General features: G+C 34.9%; 1 protein-coding gene across 2 annotated transcripts in view; it reads right to left on the reverse strand.

Moving 5' to 3' along the window:
- LOC136038559 (C2 domain-containing protein 5-like) overlaps positions 1–18681 on the reverse strand; it is a 289931-nt gene that overhangs the window by 6263 nt on the left and 264987 nt on the right. For both annotated transcript variants that reach the window (XM_065721729.1, XM_065721731.1), the window contains exon 21: positions 7637–7735. In XM_065721729.1, coding sequence (XP_065577801.1) covers positions 7670–7735 — 66 coding nt within the window. In that variant the 3' untranslated portion in view covers positions 7637–7669. The remainder of the gene's footprint in view (positions 1–7636; positions 7736–18681) is intronic.

The raw sequence follows: 18681 nt of genomic DNA on the forward strand, positions 1-18681 counted from the left end.
AACTTCTGGCATTTAGTAGAGAAATCACGAATATGCTTCTCAATAACCTAAGCTGGATTTACCGATTGATAATTTCTCGTGAGCAATGGCATAAGCAATGAGCAATGGCAAGTAGGCGAGGAAATGTTAGGCTATTATATAACTTAAAACGGTGCACTCTGCTAAGATACAAAGCGTTTGAAGTCAGGGATGCATGCGCAGCCCAGATCTTACTAACATAATTTTTCAGTTCAAGATTTGCAAATTCTTTCAGATTTGCTTCAATAGGCATATCTAGGTAAGTAAGGCTAATAGCCGAAGTAACTTGACCATATACAATTATTGAGTTTCTATTTCCTTTATAAATGGCAGAACAACTGTTTTACCAGTGTTAACCGATAATCACCAATTAAGACAGGTTGCGACAACGATTGAAACTGGGCTAAGCCTGGGAACTAGTACGACGAGGACGACTTATCTGTTGAAATTTCACTTGTCTCTGAATGCTTGTATAAGACTTGAAGTGTGTTAGGTGTACAACTATGGCAACTCAAAAGGCGTAATAAGACACATTTTTTTCATTGAAATTTTTATACTGCCTCTGAAAATTATTATACCAAATTACTTGGTATAATCTGGATTCCAATAACCTGTTCGGTTCTTCAGAAATTAAATATTTTTTTGAATTTTATAAAATCCGTTATATTTTTCTTTTCTCGCTTGTAAAAATAAAAGAGTTCGTGGTAACAAACTGTAGTAACGAGCGACCCGGCTCAATAGTAAACAAAACTCTAAAAAATGAATTTTGATACCGATACCTACATCAAAAGAATCGCATTATAATGCTGATTTTAAATATATAAGTTTAATCAAGTTTAGTCTTACCCATCAAAAGTTACGATACTGAGAAAATTCGCGTTATTTTAGAAAATAGGGGGAAATACCCCCTAAAAGTCATAGAATCTTAGCGAAAATTACACCATCAGATTCAGCGTATCAGAGAATCCTACTGTAGAAGTTTCAAGCTCCTATCTACAAAAATGTGGAATTTTGCATTTTTTGTCAGAAGGCAGATCACGGATGCGTGTTTAGTTGTTTGTTTGTTTGTTTTGTTGTTTTTTCCTGGGGTGATCGTATCGACCCAGTTGTCCTTCAATGTCGCGAGAGGGGTCATTCTTACGGAAATGAAGAGTTCTAGTGCCCTTTTTAAGTGACAAAAAATTGGAGGGTACCTAGGCCCCCTCCCACGCTAATTATTTTCCCAAAGACAACAGATCCAAATTCTGAGATGGCCATTTTATTCAGCGTAGTCGAAAAACCTTATAACTATGTCTTTGGGGACGACTTACTCCCCCACAGTTCCCGTGGGAGGGGCTACAAGTTACAAACTTTGACCATTGCTTACATATAGTAATTTTTGGTTGGGGGAGGGGTTTAGAAGAGGGAGATATGCTGGGGGAACTTTCCATCGAAGAATTTGTCATGGGGGAAGAAAATTTTCATGAAGGGAGCGCAGGATTTACTAGCATTATTTTAGAAAAAAACAATGAAAAAATAAATATGAAAAAGTTTTTTTCAGCTGGAAGTAAGGAGCAGCATTAAAACTTAAAACGAACAGAAATTATTACCCATATGAGGGGCTCAACTCCTCCTAATACCTCACTCTTTACGCTAAAGTATTTTTAGTAATGTCAACTATTTATTCTACGGCTTTTGTGGTTCAGGGGTCATTCTTAATGAACTGGGACAAAATTTAAGATTTAGTGTAAAGAGAGAGGTACTGACGAGGGGGCGAACCCTCACATATATGTAATAAAAACATGAGAATAAAAAGTTCTTTACGTAAGCTAATTTATAAGTTACGTATATCTTTTACTAATAAAAAGATTCGTAAAAAATTAAAAGTTCTAGTTGCCTTTTTAATTAACCAAAAAATTGGAGGCCAACTAGGCTTCCTCCCCCGCTCTTTTTTTCTCAAAATCATTCGATCAAAATTACGAGAAAGCCACTTAGCCAAAAAAAAACGCAAATTTCGTTTTAATTATCCCTCTGCGGAGAGCCAAAATCAAAACATGCATTGATTCAAAAACGTTCAGGAATTAAATAAAAAAAAAAAACAAGTTTTTTCAAATGAAAGTAAGGAGCGACATTAAAACTTAAAACGAACAGAAAGTACTTCGTATATGAAAGGAGCCACTTACTCATCAACGCCCCGCTCTTTACGCTAAAGTTTTTTACTGTTTTGAAAAGGAGAGTTTACAGAAAGAGTTAAACTTTAGCGTAAAAAGAGGGGCGTTTATGAGGAAGCAGCCCCTTTCATATACGAAGTAATTTCTGTTCGTTTTAAGTTTTAATTTCGCTCCTTACTTTCAGTTGAAAAAACTTGTTTTTTTTTATTCAATAGTATAAAAGAATGAAAACCATAAAAAAGTAAACAACTATAATAGCAAATTGTTATAAATTCTAAATAGTAGAAAAATAGTTAGAAAAAGATCGAAAGTGGGAATAACAGAAAAAGTTTAAATAGTCAAATGAAATCATAGTTATCTTTATACATAAAGATTTTTCTTCAGTTTTTATAGTCTTCAGAATAATTCAAGTATTTTACACACCTTCTGGTTGCCACACAAATCGCCAAGATATCGCTACTCTGCATTGAAACCATCATCTGTGAAACTATGCAAACAGGTCTTTTTGAACTTCATTCTTAAAATCAAATACTAATTCTCACTTTGATTTGAGACGAGGAAGTGACATTCTCTCCTCTCTTAACATTGAAACAGATTCATCTCAAAAGCTTACAAGTTTAAATGGCATCGTAAAGTTCTGAATACATTTTGGGATTTGTTAGAATTAGGGGGGCAAAGGTGTTTTGTAGAGATAAAGTAACCTATAGTTTTCAAACTGCAGCGGTCTAGTCAGCTTAAAACAAGGAATTTTTGATTACTCTTAAACACAGTAAAAAATAAATTATAAAAATTAAGAAATTAAAGTAACATGTTATACATTTTAAATAGTTGAAAAATAGTAAAAAGGAAATAGTTAAAGATGAAATTTAAGAAGCAGATAACCAATGTTAACTTGATAATGTTTGAGTGGCTTCAGAGAGCTCTGAGTACATTTTGGGACTTGTTGGTATTAGAGGGACAAAGGCGTTTTGAGGAAAAAAAGCATACCTTTCCAACTGGAGTGTTGAAGATAGCTTAAAAGGCAAACAAACGATTTGAGAGGCTACATTCTTTTGCTTATAACTAATAATTTATATAAATAATATACTTTATTTTATATCTTTCCTATAGTCTTTTCTCGCTTGCGAACATAGTGCAAAAGAAGAAAGAAATTCAAAAAATTGAAATATAATATTTCAAATATTAAATAATGAAAAAATAAAAAGGAAATAGTTAAATATAAAATTTCGAAATGAAAAGATCATAATGGACATTTTTGATAAAGTCTTAAAGGCATAAAAAAAAACCTTCTTCTTCGACCACTTAACAGCCGATACATCTACAAATTCACTTAAATTTACATTTATACATTTAATAATTTATATATTTAATAATTTATATATCTAATAATTTATTAATAAGTATATATTTAGTATATTTCAATTTCTTTATTGAAAACGCATTTTGACTTGCAACATCCATCAATTCCAGATAATAAAATTGCACACTTCCATAAAACCATGCAAACCCTTCCCTTTTGAACTTCATTTATAAAATCCAGGTGAAATTCTTTAGTTTCTTTTCTCCTTGGCATTTTCCTATAAGTTTTGCGACGAGAGAGTAGCGTTTTATAGTTTTTTAATATTGAAACAGGTTTAGTTTAAGTTTGAAACATTAGTGACACGGAACAGTTCTGATTATATCTTCAGATTTTTTGAGCTTAGGGAAAAAGTACATTATTCAAACTTTGGGGCTCTAATAGTAAGAAAAAAACAACTTTAAAAAATACGGTACTTGTGTATTATTCAGAACACACTTAATAAGTGAAGTTAGATTTTTTCGTTAAACAAACTACGATGCAGGCAGAGGCGCCATTTGGGCCAAATCTTGGGGTGGGCATGAACTCCATCTCCCCCCCCCCGAGTCACCTCGCGTCGCGTAAGAAAAAATGCGGGTTTTGGCAGCACATCGATCGAATATTCTAAGTAAAAACGCATTTTCAGCAACCTTGTGTTGCTTGGAAATGTACCGTAACCAAATATGGAACTCAGCCGCACTGATCTCTAGGAGTAATTATAACATCAAAGATCACAACCAACGAGATTAAGTGATGAAACTGAAAGTGGAAAATTCAACCAGACTACAGGCTGGCCTTCCTCGGCGAGAAACTTCCTTATTTAAGTAAACAATACGACGGTGAAAGTAATCTTCATTAAAACGCTGAGGGTTGTAACCAAAATCTCGGTTTTCCTTCAGCAGAAATCTTTCAGGTCAAATATGTTTACAAAAAGGAAAAACATAACAAGAGAAAAAAATATTACAACACTCAAGGTAACAAGGGGAACCGCCGAGGTTTCATCTTTGCAAAATTGTCAACAAGCTGGTCGTAGTCCAATGTTTTACTAAATCCTTCTCTGCAAACATCAAAAGACTGAGACGATCGTCTCCTATTGTAGACCGCAGGTAGTTTTTCACTATTTCTAGGCTAAAAAACAAACGCTCATTGCTTGCTGTTGTCAAAGGAAGTGTGGCAGCAATACGAAGTACTTTGATTACTTCTGAATAAGCCACTGGTAATGCCTGAAGATGGTCGACAATGTCTAAGAATTTTTCCGGCTTTTATCTCCTCATCGAGCAAGAAACGCTTGACAATACCAGCTTGAGATTCGAGAAGAATGTCGTCGATATACAGCTCCCCGTAAAGAGCAGAAAAACGCTTGAGCACTTCTGTGTCCATAAACTTGGTCGAGCTTGGATCCAAGGCTTCGAGTGTGCACAGCACTGGCAAGTTTTCTGTGAGCCTTATGTCAAATTCAGCTAGTAGACGGTCGAAAGTCTCGGATTACTCTCGCTTCATTTCATCCACCAAAGTAGTAGTACGATTTCCAGACTGGATGAAGTTCTTTCCTAGCGTCAAAGTTGTCACAAATTGTTTCAGATGCTTGGTTATCTTTTGAGTTCTAATGCTAATGGCTATTAATACCTTTATATTTACCTAACTTAATAGGCTTATGATGTTATGTTAATAGGCTTAATGATGTAAAGTCTTCTACTTCTCTCTGTGCTCTTGTCTTTAGTCTTATGGTAGCGTTGGCCTACAATCTTGGATTCGACCGGTAGAGGATGTCAAGCGTCTCTAACTTTCATAAGGCTTATGTGTCGAGCATAAAAATGTTTATTTACACATATGATACAGTAAATGTGCATAAGACGAGGACAGAAACAGAATAAGAACTGACTAGAGTAATCTAAAACGGTGGCCTATATTTACTAAAACAAGGAAATAAACATCGAAATATTTGACAGGAACTGACCTATTTTAATCTGTCAACTTAGAGTAATTAGTGCAAATATTCAGAATTTATACTTTTAATATAATCATCTAGGAAATGGGCATTTGACAGAACTTGAGACTTGTATTATGTATCTAACCTACTTTCAAAGTTTACAATGATTAATAGCAAATAGCATAATTACCCCACGGGTCATCAGGTAATTACGCTCTTTGCTTAATAGGCGTGCAGTAATTTGAAATCAATTGGACAGAATGTATTATGTTGGACATAACGGATTATTATAGCCGGCAAAGGGCCCTTTGTGGTGGAAGCTTGGCCCCCTGGAAAATCTGGGGTGGGCATTTGCCCACCCATGACCCCCCCCCCAATGGCGCCTCTGGATGCAGGTACATTTTAATTAGGTAAACCTAACCTAAATGTTCCTTCTCGTAAGAGTATAAAGTCATGTTGTGTCCATTGACGCACTGTTTTGTTGTGGGCAACAACCTTTTATCCTAGAAAAATATAATTGTCTCTTTTTCAGTCTTTGGCAAATCCCAAATCTTCATTTCAAAATCCATGTTTAGACACTATCCGTAGCAAACTAAATTGAGTTTTGTCTTTGTGGCTATGAAACTGGATTTTCTCATAAAATGTACCTGTATCGTAATTTGTTTCACGAAAGAACCTAACTTAACTTACTGAATGTGTTTTGAATAATACACAAGTACCGAAAATACTGTACATATTCCTTAGCTCGAATTGGCTTATTCTTTTTTTTTGGCGAAATACTTTAAATATATATTACATATCTGGCTATAATTGGCTTACAACAACTAATCCTTACAAAATATTATATATTTTCTTCTCACTTGTAATATCGAAAAAAAACATGAAATCATAAAAAGTTAGAAATAGCATAATATTTCAATAACAGTAAAGCATAACATTACGCATTTTAAAAAGCTATAAATATCCTAATTAACTTCGCTGGTTATTTGGTTTGAGATGGGAGTCAGCGGCGTCACTAAATGAGCCGAGTCAGCATCGACTCGGCCGTAAATGGGTATCTGGAAAAACTCGGGGAAGATAAACAGGAAGGGTGTGCAAAACATAGGATGGCTGGCCCCCGACCCCTCATTGCACTTCCTGGCTAAAGGGCCATGAAATGGAGATCAGCACCACCAATAGAGACTGTCCAATTCCGTTACCTTTTATAAGTTTAAGATGATGAAAAATTAAAATAATAAGAAAGAAAATACTTACAAAGGAAAGTTAAAAAATGGAATATCATTATCAACTTAACAATGTCTTGGAGGTCTAGAAAGACCATCATCCCCTTTTCGAATAAATTATGTCCAATAATAGCAAAACACCCCAAATCCTTTGCAACTTTTTGTTACAAAGGTGATTTGAAGAAATTAAGTCTACTTCTCAAAGTTTAGGCCTCTGAGTTATTCTTGAAATGATAATATTTTGCGTGGGATTTTGATGAATTTTGAAATCGTAGTTACAAAGATATTAACAAGGGGTTAAAATTGTAAGGGCTCTAGTATCAAGTGAAATAATGTAAAAACTCAAGTTTTTCAATTTTAGATCGCGGCTGTGTTTTTGATCTACGCGTTTTTTGAGAAAACGTCTGAGCAAAAAGAGAAATAGTGTTCCGATATCACTTGTGTCAGTTTTTGGCTTTCAAATTTGTATTCTATTTAAATTTTCTTTGCAAATTGCTCAAAAATATCATTCAAATTTTTGACAAAATGAGCCACAACTCTGAGCTCATATGAAAAGCGACCACTTGACATGAATCAGCTCCCAGTAATTTCCTCGAATAATATATAAATAGGGAACATTCGATATGTATCAAACCCCTACAATTGCTTTGAAAAATACATAAAGTTGGAGCTCAGATAAAAAGGGAATCCCAAGAATCGCCTTTAGTAATATATATAGAAGAAGAAAAAGAAGGAGAAGAAGTTTATAATTCAATACAAAACATTGGTTTTGTACTAGTATATTTATTTATTGATGTGTTATTATATTTTTTCAAAACATTTCTCAGAAATTTATGCAACGTTCCAACCTAATAGTTCTCAGCTCAACGTCAGTGCTGAGCTTGCATAATTTGTTCCATTCAAAAATTTCTTCGAAAATTTTTAAGAACAAAAAGGAAAAGGCTCAAGCATTAAGTCTTCAAGCAATTATGTTTCTTACTTTTTGATATGAAAGGATATTTAAGCCAAGAAGCTATTCTTCGTTACTTCCGTCAGATAGGAAAACAGCATCGCCACTGGCATTGATAAGACACTGACCCTGAAAATAAAATTTCCTACAAATAAATAAACAATAAACAATAAATGAACAAACAATAATTAATAAATAAATAAACAATAAATAAACAATAAATAAATAAAAAATAAATAAAAATAAATAAACAATAAATAAATAAATAATAATAAATAACAAATAAACAATAAATAAATAAAAAATAGATAAATAAAAATAAATAAACAATAAATAATTAATAAATAAAAAAAAACAATAAATAAATAAACAATAAACGAATTAATAAATAAATAAATAAATAAACAATACAAATACATAAATAAACCTGAAAATAAAATTTCCTACAAATAAATAAATGAAATGTAAAAACAGCAACAAACAAGCAAAACATAAATAAACAACAAAGAAAAATCATTGACCGAAATCCTGCTATTACTTCATCATAGCAGCACCAGGCTTTTGCACCAAACGGCAAAAGCTCCTCCTCAACACCGCTCTTTTTATAGCTCAACTCTTTGCACCCTCACAAGAAGTTTGTATTTTAATTCAAGTCTTCTCTTGTGATCTCTAGCAACACCATTTGAGTATTTCTTACTTACTTTCCTTCTTTGCTTCTACAGAGAAACAAAGACTTTACTTGTAAAAGATGTTGTGACTCGGAACGTTTTCATTCTTTTTACTGGCTGAATATTTTATAAACAGCCAATCCGGTTTTACCAAGGCGGAGTTAGATCTCTCTCAGTAATTGCATTTTCTTGCCAATCTACCTTTGTCAATCAGTATTAATTATCCCAGTTTTGAAAAGGTCGGTGTTTAACCAAGCTTTAAAAAGGCAGGGATATTTTATCTCCAAGGTTAATTAATCAGGCTATCAAATATAAATAAAAAACAAAGCAACTGAGCTAAAGCGCACTTTCTAACACGGAATAATAGGCAGTAATCTTTCTTTTCCTTTCATTTTTTTCGACTTTTGTCACATAAATTTGTCAAATTTTTCGAACCCTGCCAATTATTTCTAAATCACAACCCTCTTGTCACAATCTTGTATACTCTTTTTTTAAATAAATAAAATAATATAAACGGGTGGAGCGAGTGGGCACAGCAAAATCATAAAACAAGCAGTATTATATAAGACTTGATAGAGCAGACTTTTTAATCTTTGAAAAGAGTAAAAAGCCCCCAAAAATTGATTTTATTTTCTTAGAGCTCGTTTTCAAAATGGACTAAAAACATAAAATATTTTTCCTTGAGAACCTATGAATTCAAGTGAAGATGAAGGGCGCAAAGTGGATTGGACTTTACATTGCTTGATCTTTTTTCTTCATTTTCCTCAACTGACTTTTTAATTTATTATTTGTATTCTTTTATTTATTATTATTATTATTTTATCATTATATTCACACCCCTCATTTCCACTTAAATAATTCATAGATTCAAAAAAAAAAATATATTTTCATCGCTGTTTTGCTGCAAGGAATGAAAACAAGAGCTAAAAGCTCATATGGCACTTGTGACGAGACCGGAAAAGCCAAGAACCAGTTCATATGGCATGAGCTCTAGCAAAATTCTAAGAATCAATTGAGTGATTTAAAAGGAAAATCAGAGGCTAAATCCCGGTTGGGATTTAAAATAAGAGCTCTGAGACACGAGGTCCTTCTAAATATCAAAGTTCATTAAGATCCGATCACCCACTCGTAAGTTAAAAATACCTCGTTTTTTCTAATTTTTCCTCTCAAATCAGCCCCCCAGATGGCCGAATCGGGGAAAACGAATTTATCAAGTCAATTTGTGCAGGTGTCAATTTATGACAAGTCTACCAATTTTATCGTCCTAGCACTTCCAGAAGCACCAAACTGGCCAAAGCACTAAGCACCCCTAACTCCTCCAAAGAGAGCGGATCCAGTCCAGTTACGTCAATCACATATCTACGACATTTGCTTATTCAACCCTTCAAGTTTCATATCTCTCCACTCTAAGCGTTTTCCAAGATTTCCGGTTTCCCCCTCGAACTTTCCCCAATGTCACCAGATCTGGTCGAGATTTAAAATAAGAGCTCTGAGACATGAGTTCCTTCTAAATAATAAATTTCATTAAGATCCGGTTATCCGTCCTTAAGTTAAAAATACCTCAATTTTTAAAATTTTCCGAATTAATACCCCCCCCCCCCAATTCCCCCACAGAGAGCGGATCCGTTCAAATTATGCCTTTCACGTATCTAGAACTTATGCTTATTATTCCCATCAAGTTTCATCCCGATCTCCCCACTCTTAGCGTTTTCCAAGATTTCCGGTTTCCAAGATTTCTGTTTTCGCTCTCCAACCCCGTATGTCTGCGGATCCGATTCAAATTGAAAAGGGAGCATCTAAGACATAAATCTTTCTCTATATCAAGTTTCATTAAGATCTGATCACCAATTCGGATCTATGTCCGATAAAGATATAATAGAAGATACCTAATAATTCGATAAAGATACATAAATTTTATATTTACATACCTAAATATAATGTACCTAAATTTTCCTATGGGTATAAAGATATAGATACGATAAAGATACCTAAATTTTCACGTTTTCCAAGATTGCCGGTTTCCCCCTCCTATTCCCCCCAATGTCACTAGATCTGGTCAGGATTTAGAAAAAGAGCTTTGAAGCACAAGATCCTTCTAAGAATCAAATTTTATTAATATCTGATCACCCGTTAGCAAGTTACAAATACCTCATTTTTTCTAATTTTTCCGAATCCCCCCAACTCCCCCAAAGATAGCGGATCCAGTACGGTTATGTCAGCAACGTATCTTGGAATTGAGCTTATTCTTTCCAACAAGTTCCATCCTGATCTTTCCACTCTAAGCCTTTTCCAAGATTTCCGGTTCGCTCCGCCCCAACTCCCCGCAATGACACTGGATCCGGTCGGGGTTTAAAACAAGAGATCTGAGTTACGAGGTCCTTCTAAATATGAGACTTCATTAAGATCCGATCACTCCTTCGTAAGCTAAACATACCTCATTTTTTCTAATTTTTCAGAATTAACCCCCCCTCAAACTCCCCCAAAGAGAGCGGATCCCTTCCGGTTATAGAAATGACGTATCTAGGACTTGTGCTTATTTTTCCCACCAAGTTTCATCCTGATCCCTCCACTCTAAGCGTTTTCCGAGATTTTTTGTTTCCCCCTCCAGCTCCCCACAATGTGACCGGATCCCGTCGGATTTAAAATAAGAGCTCTGAGACACGATATCCTTCTAAGTATCAAATTTCATTAAGATCCAATCACCCGTTGGTAAGTTAAAAATACCTCATTTTTTTATTTTTCCAAATTGACCGTCCCTCCACTCCCACCCAGATGGTCGAATCGGGTAAACGACTATTTCTAATTTAATCTGGTCTGGTTCCCGATAAGCCTGCCAAACTTCATCGTCCTAGCTTATCTGGAAGTGCCTAAACTAGTAACACCAGAACCGACAGACCGACAGAATTTGCGATCGCTATATGTCACTTGGTTAATACCAAGTGCCATAAAAATCCATAAAAATCAACGCTGTTTCCGTTTGTTGAAACGTTCATGGAAAGAGAGTATAATGCTTTTACTGGTAGGCAATAGGCTTGATATTCTTATTCATCCAAATAATGATGAAAAATTTAAAAATTAAAAAAGATGAAAGATTTAAATTTAGATGAATGTATAAAAAGGGACTAAATGCGGCTGGGTGCCAGACGCATTACGGTATGTTTGTCCTTCTATAAGGAGGTCGTTCTGGGTACCCGGCTTACTGACCGTATTTCGAATAGTAGGCTGTACGAAAAGTGCGGTTCTGCCCCGCTTCCTATTGCAATAATGAGAAAAAGATTGAGATGGTTAGGGCACGTTCTGCGGATGAAGGATGGCAGATTGCCGAAGATTGTCCTTTTTGGCCAACCAACTAGGGTTAAACAGAAAGCAGGTCGTCCACGCTTGGAATGGGAAGATGTCATAAACAAAGATTTAAAGGAAACGGGACTTACTAGGAGGGTTAAAAAGGGAGGCTTTGAATAGATTGGGACGGAAGAGGAGCATACGTAGCTGTATTGGCCTCGGGCAGCTTCGTGCTGCGGTGAGTTGTTAGTAGTAGTAACAAGGAGGTTAGGGGGGCTATATAAGAGCCTGTGAATTTCTATGCAGGGAAATTGTTGAAAAAGAATCCTCTGTGTTGTTTTTTCCAGCTATTTTCGTGATTATGAACAAACTAAGTGGGCTCTGGCGTACCAATCCTCTTTAGCTTTCTAAAGCTTTATTTTAGCTTTCTCTGGCTAAAGATCCTCTTTAGCTTTCACTAGCCTCAGAGCTACTCTCAAATTTATGATAATTTTTTGCCCCCTTTATGCCGCAGTTACTGTTCAAAAGCGCCTCATTGTGCAATTAAAAAAGCGGCCTCTTTTGAATAGACAAATAACACGTACTTGACAAAGAGAAATATATTTTTATTGTTGTTCACGTTGTATGATTCGTTCTCTTGTCAATTTTTCTTTTTCTTTTCATATTTTTCATGTGACAAATTTTTCAGCAAACAATAAAAGCAATAATAAAGCGAAGTTTCGGACATGTCGTCATCAGATATGCTTATATACTTCCCTCTTATGACTTTCTCTTTAGAAAAGCCGAGTCTGTTCGATTGAGAAGTAATTATTTAAGTTTTATATCAACTCCCAAAATTTCCTTGAAAAATATATAAAAAGAGAACTGAGATAAAAAGGGCGCACTTGATACGTAGCCTATCAATTCCCAAAATATTTCTTGAATAAGTTTATTGAGTAACTCGAAACTTGAATAAACTATCTTAGTCAGGCAAATGGAAGACTCAAATTTTAAGAAAAGGGATTAATTTCTTCAGCCCTCCCCAAATAAGCGGAAACTAAAAAAAACGAGGTCCTCGTCTGGGGTGAGAGGATGTCATAAATAAGTATTTAAAGGGAATGGGAACTTCCTGGGAGAGTGTAAAGAGGGTGGCCTTGAATAGATTGGGTTGGAGGAGGAGCGTGCGTAGCTGTGTTGGCCTTAGGCGGCTTGGTGCTGCGGTGAGTTATTAGTAGTAGTACTGTGTGAAAAGTCATAGAGAAAGTTATTTAGCAGTTAAATGTCTGATTATTTTTTTTTGGTCTTACTACAACCAGTCACTCATTGCTATTCATTAGAGAAGGTAGCTCTTTTTTATTTTCAATTTTATCTGTTGTGTTTTCTAGTTCCAAGTTTTGGATTTTTAGTTCTTCTTTTTTCTATTCTTTGTTATTCGTTTATTTTTTATTCAGGTGGGTTTATTTTTATATTTGCATGTTTTTGCTTGTCACAGCTATTAAAAAAATTATTTCTTCGATTTTTCTTAAAAGATTCTTCTTACACTGAAGACGCGCTAGTGGAGGTTTTTTTTGTCAAAATATCCCTTCTTTTAATTTCCACACCATTTATTAAACCAAAGCATATCACCTCAAAATTCTCCGAAATAATATAGAGGAGGGAGGGGTAAATAAATCTACAAAAACAATAAACTAATTTTCCTTCCTCCTCACATGGGGTTTGAAAAAAAAACTTATAACAATAACATATTACCTGCTACAATATTAAAATACTTGACTCTTCTTTCTTAAGAATTTTGCAAATTATTTCTGGCCTTGAGAAGGCATAGGGGTTTTGAGCTCTACTCATGTTACTTTCCGCGCGTTTTGAATTTGACTCGGTTATTTATTGCAATTTCTGTTCGTTTTGAATTTCATTTATTTATTGATGGTGATTTGTGGTAGTTTCACGCTTTTTTAGTTTATTTGATTCTATTTTTGCTCTTTTTGGTTTAATGGAGTTCTTTACTTTTCTCTGAAAAACTTAATTTATGGAAAAAGTCTTTTTTTGTGTAATCAAAATAAAAGACCCATTAGAGTACACATTCCTTACATTGTATAAAAAAACAAATTACTCTAATGATTCTCCCACAGCATGCCGTAACACCTTTCCCACAAGCGTAACTTAAAACTTAATTTACTTTATGTAATCTTAGGGAGCGAGTTTCGTCCATAAATTAGACAGTGCTAAGTAGACTCGTACTCTACTTAGAACTTTGCGTTCCATAGGTTTATGTTAAGCTATGTAAAAATTCGACACAGCAGCAACAAAACCGAATTTCTAGATGAACATTGAAAACATCTTGAAGACACATTGGTAAGCTTTCCAGAGAAAGCCTTTCATACTTAATCAAAGCCTGAGTTCCCACATTCATTCCACTTTTTAATTTTTTGAATGTCTTTTGATGGCGAAGATAGTCCTGGACAATGATTATAATGATTTTATGAATTTTTACGTCAGCCTAGATTGAATGGATTTATCTATGTTTGAAAAGTCATACTGAATGTAACGCACCTTAACCACTTAGCATAGAAAATTACGTAAGTAGTGTGAAAGCCTCTTTATCAAAGATAATGTAAGGGAACTTGTTGGTTATTGGAAATACATTCAAGAATTACGCTTAGGTTACATCTCAGAAAACCGATTTCAAAGTTACAAAATCAAGTGACGGATGATACAATGCATTGGACTTAGAGAGAATGCATTGGACTTGTATGATTTTGGTTATATATTGGCACGCGAGGAGGGGGGTTAGTAGGTAAGGTTACGTTAGGTTGGGTTATGTTTTCATAATTTTGTTTCTAAAGTGTTATTTTATCCTCATGTTATGTTGTATTTCATTAGGATTAACCTAACTTCACTTCTTGGGTGTGTTTCCAATAAACGACAAGTACCAAAAGGAAAGATCTATCACTTTTTAAATTGAGTAAAAAAAAAAAAAAAAAGAACTCATAAGTACCCTAAAATTCAAAACTCTATATTACAAAACTCCAAATTGCACCACTTTAAATGATCTTTGTATGGCCTTTCTTCCTCCAAAATCGGAATATTTTCTTCGTTGTACTTGTCATCCATGGAAAATCAAAATCGAAATCTTCCATATTTTGCTAACCCGAATTACAGTCCTCGAGAAATCTAGTCCTGATACGAACGTGTATATTTTTCAACAATGCAGCATTGCGATGGGTAAGTGCTTACAACTCTAATTTAAAAAAAAAAAAAAAACATGTCTCAATTTCAAAATACCGCTATTAGACATTTAGGCCAATAGGAGACATTTGGGCTAAGGAAATATTCCCCGAAACTTGCTTTAAGAGTTTCCACGAGCTTTGCCCATTTTCAAAACTGTCTATGAATTCCCTCCCTAATGTCAGGCCCCTTCAACCTACGTATAAGCCTGGTGACTGTAGTATCTGTTTGTCTCAAAACTTTCGAAAGGCTGCAGCAACTTTTCATTTCAGTTTGAAAAATGACACGAAAAGAGTGACAAAATCCCAGGGGTACCTTTGAACGTGGAATCTCAGTAGAGACAGCTACTGTCACAGGATAAAATCAGTTCCACTTCAACAAACTTTATAAAGCTTCTCTAGGGATATTTTAGAGATCCACGAGGAGAAAGCTGAATCACATTTTTACAAAGGAACCACTGTAAGAACAAACTGCGGCTTTAGAATGGACAAAGACCATAATAAAGTCCTTTCTTCCATACGTAAACAAAAACGGCAAGTATACATTACTTGTTTTGTCCTTGAGCGGTTCACAACTGGTTTCTGAGACCTGCTGAATTCAATGATAGAACTTCTATCAAGCACTACTGGGGGCCTCTTTTTGTAACTTAAACGGACACGATAAACATACAACAGTTCTTTTGTTATCTAAGAAAGGGTCCGTAAAAGTGAAATAAAATTGAACTCTCAGACAAGTCTGATTCGCTGATATTGTACCTACGCCCGATGTCCTTGTAGGGGATTTACTTCTTTTGAAAGAGCTTTTCAAATTTTCTTAAATAATTTATTCATGGTCATTTTGTCAATATTCACAACCAAAATAGGTAAAAAAAAGTGAAAATAAATCTTTTATAATAATCTTTTCCTAGGTCTAAAAGGTAGAATCAATCTCCTTTAAAACTCAAGATATTCTAGTATGGCTTGTTGTAATGTATATAAAGTGTTTCACTAACGTTATATAACTTTCTATAACGCTGTATAACGTGTCATATGCAACATGTTTCACTAGTTGGTAAAAAAAATCCTCTGGATCTAAGACCTTTTTCTTTATCAAACAGCTCGTGGTAACGAACTGTAGTAAGGAGCGATCCGGCTCAATAGTAACCAAAACTCTAGAAAATGGAATTTTGATATCAATAGCTACATCAAAAGAATCGCATTTTAATGCTGATTTTAAATATATAAGTTTCATCAAGTTTAGTCTTAGCCATCAAAAGTTACGAGCCTGAGAAAATGTGCCTTATTTAGGAAAATAGGGGGAAACACCCCCTAAAAGTCGTAGGATCTTAACGAAAATGACACCATCAGATTCAGCGTATCAGAGAACCCTATTGTAGAAGTCTCAAGCTCCTACCTACAAAAATGTGGAATTTTGCATTTTTTGCCAGAAGACAAATCACGGGTGCGTGTTTATTTGTTTGCTTGTTTTTTTGTTTTTTTTTTTTTTTCCCCCAGGGGTCATCGTATCGACCAAGTGGTCCTAGAATGTCACAAGAGAGCTCATTCTAACGGAAATGAAAAGTTCTAGTGCCCTTTTTAAGTGACCAAAACAATTGGAGGGCATCTAGGCCCCCTCCCACGCTCATTTTTTTCCTAAAGTCAACGGATTAAAATTTTGAGATAGCCATTTTGTTCAGCATAGTCGAAAATCATAATAACTATGTATTTGGGGATGACTTACTCCCCCACAGTCCCTGGGGGAGGGGCTGCAAGTTACAAACATCAACCAGTGTTTACATATAATAATGGTTATTGGGAAGTGTACAGACGTTTTCAGGGGGATGTTTTGGTTTTGGGGGTAGGGTTGAGGGAGGGGGCTATGTGGGAGGATCTTTCCTTGGAGAAATATGCCATGGGGGAAAAAAATTCAATGAAAAGGGCGCAGGACGAATCTGGTCACGGTAGAAAAAAACGTCAAATTCAGAGCTTAATATACAATGCTGGGTGTTCGGAGCCTCTCTATTATGAAGTATAATTTGAAAATAACACAACTATACGAGCGATAAAATATATATACCACAACCATAACTCAACTAACAAAAGAATTGCTAAGAGATAACACAACTATAAAGCGAAAACAGGTGAAAACTAACGGGAAAATAAACGAACTAAGAGGTGGAAGGGGCCCAGAGAAAAAATATAATCCTTTTTCAATTTTGAGCCTAACTTCCGCAAAGGAGTAATAATGTCAGAAGCCCCGAAATACCGAATTATTTTCTTTTCAAACAGTTCGTGGTAAAGAACTGTAGTAAGGGGCGACCCGGCTCAATAGTAAACGGAACTCTAAAAAACGGAATTTTGATGCTAAAAGATACATCAAAAGAATCGAATTTTCACGCTGATTCTAAATATATAAGTTTCAATTAATTTAGTCTTTGTCATCAAAAGTTACGAGCCTGAGAAAATTTGCCCTATTTTGGAAAAAAGGGGGAAACATCCCCTAAAAGTCATAGAATCTTAACGAAAATCACACTATCGCATTCGGCATATCAGAGAACTCTATAGCAAAAATTTCAAGCTCCTATCTAAAAAAATGTGGAATTTCATATTTTTTGCCAGAAGACAAATCACGGGTGCGTGTTTATTTGTTTGTTTGTTGTTTTTTTTTTCTTTTCCCCAGGGGTCATCGTATCGGCCAGGTGGTCTTAGAGTGTCGCAAGAGGGCTCCTTCTTACGGAAATGAAAAGGTCTAGTGCCCTTTTTAAGTGATAAAAAAATTGGAGGGAAAATAGGCCCCAAAAGTCAAAAGTCAACAGATTAAAATTTTAAGATAGCCATTTTGTTCCGCATAGTCGAAAACCATAATAACTATGTCTTTGGGAATGACTTACTCCCCCACAATCCCTGGGGGAGGGGCTGCAAGTTACAAACTTTGACCAGTGTTTACATATAGTAATGGTTATTGGGAAGTGTACAGACGTTTTCATGGGGATTTTTTGGTTTGGGTGGGTGGGGTTAATGGGAGAGGGCTTTGTGGGAGGATCTTTCCTTTGAGGAATATGTCATGGGGGAAGAAAAATTCAATGAAAAGGGTGCAGGATTTTCTAGCATTACTATAAAAAAAAAAATGAAAAAATAAACATGAAAACGTTTTTTCAAATGAAAGTAAGGAATAGCATTGAAATTTAAAACGAACAGAGATTATTACGCATATGAGGGGTTCTAAAAATACTTTAGCATAAAGAGCGAGGTATTTAGGAGGAGATAAATACCTCGCTCTTTATGCTAAAATATTTTTAGTAATTTCAACTATTTATTCAGCGGCCTTTTTGATTCAGGGGTCATTCTTAAAGAATTGGGACAAAACTTACGATTTAGTGTAAAGAGCGAGGTATTAACGAGGGCACAAACCCCCTCGTACACATAATAAAAATATAAGAATATAAAAGTTTGTTACGTAAGTTAATTCTTAAGTTACGTATATTTTTTACTAATAAAAACGTTCGTTGAAAATTAAAAGTTCTAGTAGCCTTTTTAAGTAACCGAAAAATTGGAGGGCAGCTAGGCCTCCTTCCCCACCCCTTATTTCTCAAAATCGTCTGATCAAAACTAAGAGAAAACCATTTAGCCAAAAAATAAATAAATATACAAATTTCATTTCAATAATTTATGTGCGGAGAGCCAAAATCAAACATGCGTTAATTCAAAAACGTTCAGAAATTAAATAAAAAACACTAATTTTTTTAACTGAAAGTAAGGAGCGACATTAAAACTTAAAACGAACAGAAATTACTCCGTATATGAAATGGGTTGTCCCCTCTGCAGTCCCTCGCTCTTTACGCTAAAGTTTGACTCTTTGCCACAATTCTACTTTTTAAAACAATTAAAAACTTTAGCGTAAAGAGCGAGGGACTGCAGAGGGGACAACCCATTTCATATACGG

Source organism: Artemia franciscana, chromosome 18 (assembly GCF_032884065.1).
Source record: "Artemia franciscana chromosome 18, ASM3288406v1, whole genome shotgun sequence".
NCBI classification, from domain to species: domain Eukaryota; kingdom Metazoa; phylum Arthropoda; class Branchiopoda; order Anostraca; family Artemiidae; genus Artemia; species Artemia franciscana.